The 2,697-nt window shown below is 36.1% G+C and overlaps 1 protein-coding gene across 1 annotated transcript; it reads left to right on the top strand.

Moving 5' to 3' along the window:
* Positions 1 to 683: 683 nt before the first annotated feature.
* EV154DRAFT_583906 (uncharacterized protein) lies at positions 684 to 2,132 on the top strand (the record flags this gene model as incomplete). The annotated part of the gene is made up of 4 exons (XM_051606719.1): positions 684 to 984; positions 1,056 to 1,573; positions 1,634 to 1,946; positions 2,083 to 2,132. The coding sequence occupies 4 exons, from the start codon at positions 684 to 686 to the stop codon at positions 2,130 to 2,132; spliced, it is 1,182 nt and encodes a 393-aa protein (XP_051450309.1).
* Between the last annotated feature and the right edge of the window lie 565 nt (positions 2,133 to 2,697).

Genomic DNA, 2,697 nt, shown 5'->3' with positions numbered 1-2,697 from the left:
TCTAATTCTTCACGAACGCGTCTTGCTTGTTCTGTTTCGATTGGGACATTGGTGAGCCTGATTTTAGCCAAGGAAAGGATATCAAACGTACCCATCTCCACATTGCCTTGCTCATTATCGCCTTCCACACTATCGACTTCCTGTAAATTGGTAATGAGACTCTGATTCACATCGGTAACAGGGGTTGGGATAGCAGACATGTGACTAATTAAACTATCGGCCATACCCCTTTTAGCGACTCTTAGAGCATTGAGGTGTTTTTGGATTCGGTTAGGGAACACCATGGTTTTTAAAGATTGAGTTATTTAAAGTAAGTTAAGTAAAATTTTTTCCTTGATTATTTATACTTATCCTGAATGCTCCCTTTTCTAGGATTAATACCTTATTAGTCAATTATATCAGGCAAAACCACTTAAAATTGCTTACATGTCAAAGTTGCCAAGAATCGTCTGGCTTTCGAATTTCAAAAATCTTTGGACATCTATTCATAGATTATTTTGTCTGCGCCACCAAAAATATTCCAAAAAAGGCACGAAAAAAAAATCAAGCATGGTGATTGGTGTGTAAAAGCCATTTGCCACTTCACCATTCAAATCAAAGGTACACAACTGAAATAGATATAAATACGTGATATAACTCTGATTTTATATTATTTTTAACCATTTCTCATTTATTTATTGACAATGGACCTAAGAAACCCTGTATTATCAAATGCTGATTTTTTACGTCTCTATACCGAAGCAATTAGAAACATCGATACAAAGTGGGAAACGAAGTTTGCCCAATATGCCAACGCCATGGAAAAAAAGATCGAGCAGTTGACTGAGGATGTAAATCGTGGATTTCACGGTATACCTGCAGCCATCGAGAACCATATTTACTTGCAACCTGGTGGACATTGTAGCTGTTGTACTCATAAAAAGAAGCTCCAAAGAACTAACAGTAATGCACCTATTGGTTTGCCCTACACTGATGTATCGACAGGTAAAATATTTTAATGGTTCTCGGTTTTGTGATAGACTTTTGATACTAATATTTTGCGTCATGGTACGAAGAGGCCCTTCAAGAACAAATGTACAAGATCATTAAGTACTATAGGGCCAATAATCTGGTAGGTCAAACAGATGTTCGGATAATCCCCTTTGGTTCAGGAAACATCAGCTTGAATACCGAAAGAAGAACAGTTGCATATACAGACACAATGAAAACTTACTTGGCAGGCCTGTCGCAAAGTTGGGACAATGGAGTTTTAGCTGATAAATCTGAAAGTGCCTACCACAACACGCGAACCCTGTGCAAGCACTTTCTTGTAGCGTATTTTGGTGACAAGCTTAGCACGGGGTTCACCTGGACTTCCTTGGATGAAAATTTCAAGAGCGAGGTAACCAAACTTTTAGAATGTATCTCGTTTTTTTGGAATAAGCGTGCTGGCAGTAGTGGGCTCCCAAGCTCATCTGCTGAACTGGTATCTCCAGTAGATGCAGCTAACCCGCTATTACCAATGCATTTTTCCAAGAACAGCTGTTTGACACGAAAAGTAATTTTTTCGGTTTTGCAAGACAACGTTGCTCAAGTAAGTACATCTTTTTAGACATAATAATCTACAATACGATTTCTAATATTCGTTTATCAGATTCCAAAGCCTATCCAGTCCGGTGTGTCCAACAACTTTAAGGCTATTGACCTGACGAGCGAGGAAGGAGAGGAAAATAGCAGCATTAATATGATGAGCATAGGTTTTTTGGAACAGGCTACAGAGCAAACCCAGCACTCGTTTAGCCAAAGATCTGATGAACCCGAAGCAGAAACAAGCCAAGATTGGCTAAATGGCTTCCTGGCAAATGTTGATTTGTCAGCGTCAGCGCAGTATTTTTCTGTGTTGGCGAATGATGATTTATCATCATTTCTGATGCCAACAGCAGAAAAAGAAATCATGAAGACCTCTTGTAAACAAGTCATATTCCTTTTTTTTTAAAAACTCCACAAAAACATCTATTTTTTTTTCACAAATTTTCTTTTTTGCTCAATTCTTTCATAAATAAATTTTCTTTAAATAATAAAATGTAACATACTCTGTTACAGTAGTCGCTCGATTTAAGGGTGAGCAAAAATTTCGGAAATCTCACCCATAAATAGAAAATACCCTTAAATCGAAAAGCGTGACTATTTTAAACATACGTCACAAAGCGATTTTTAACCGTGAAATATGATCATTACTGCGAAATACTTATTTTTTTTCGGACATTCAAAAAATATGGTCAAAAAGTTAGAAAAAAGTCAAAAATACATTGTCAAATCGTTCGATTTAAGGGTATGTGGAATTGGAATCTCACCCTTAAATAGAATACTGGTTTAGTGGTGTAAATGCGGGGGACGGAAGCTGATTTTCCAAAATCCACCCTTAAATAGAAAATACCCTTAAATCGAGCGACTACTGTAAATGAAAATCTACAAAAAAAACACGTGATGAAAGAAAATAAAAAGGGATAGAATAAATTATTGATTGAGAAAAAGAAAAAAGTTAGTAAATAAGATGTAAAAAAAAAAGAATAAAATAAAAATTATAACAAAAAAAAGACAAAGAAAAAGAAAAAGGTATTAGTGAGTATTGTCTTAAAGCCAATGGTGAAGAAGAACGCTTTCTTTAAGACTCTCAGCAGTTAGTTGAGATCTAGTTGGTGTAAGAAAATTCTTACG

This window comes from Mucor mucedo, assembly GCF_025094135.1.
Source record: "Mucor mucedo strain NRRL 3635 chromosome Unknown EV154scaffold_263, whole genome shotgun sequence".
Classification (NCBI taxonomy): domain Eukaryota; kingdom Fungi; phylum Mucoromycota; class Mucoromycetes; order Mucorales; family Mucoraceae; genus Mucor; species Mucor mucedo.
The sequence above is the reverse complement of the archived record's forward strand: the minus strand, read 5'-3'. Positions and strand labels throughout refer to the sequence as shown.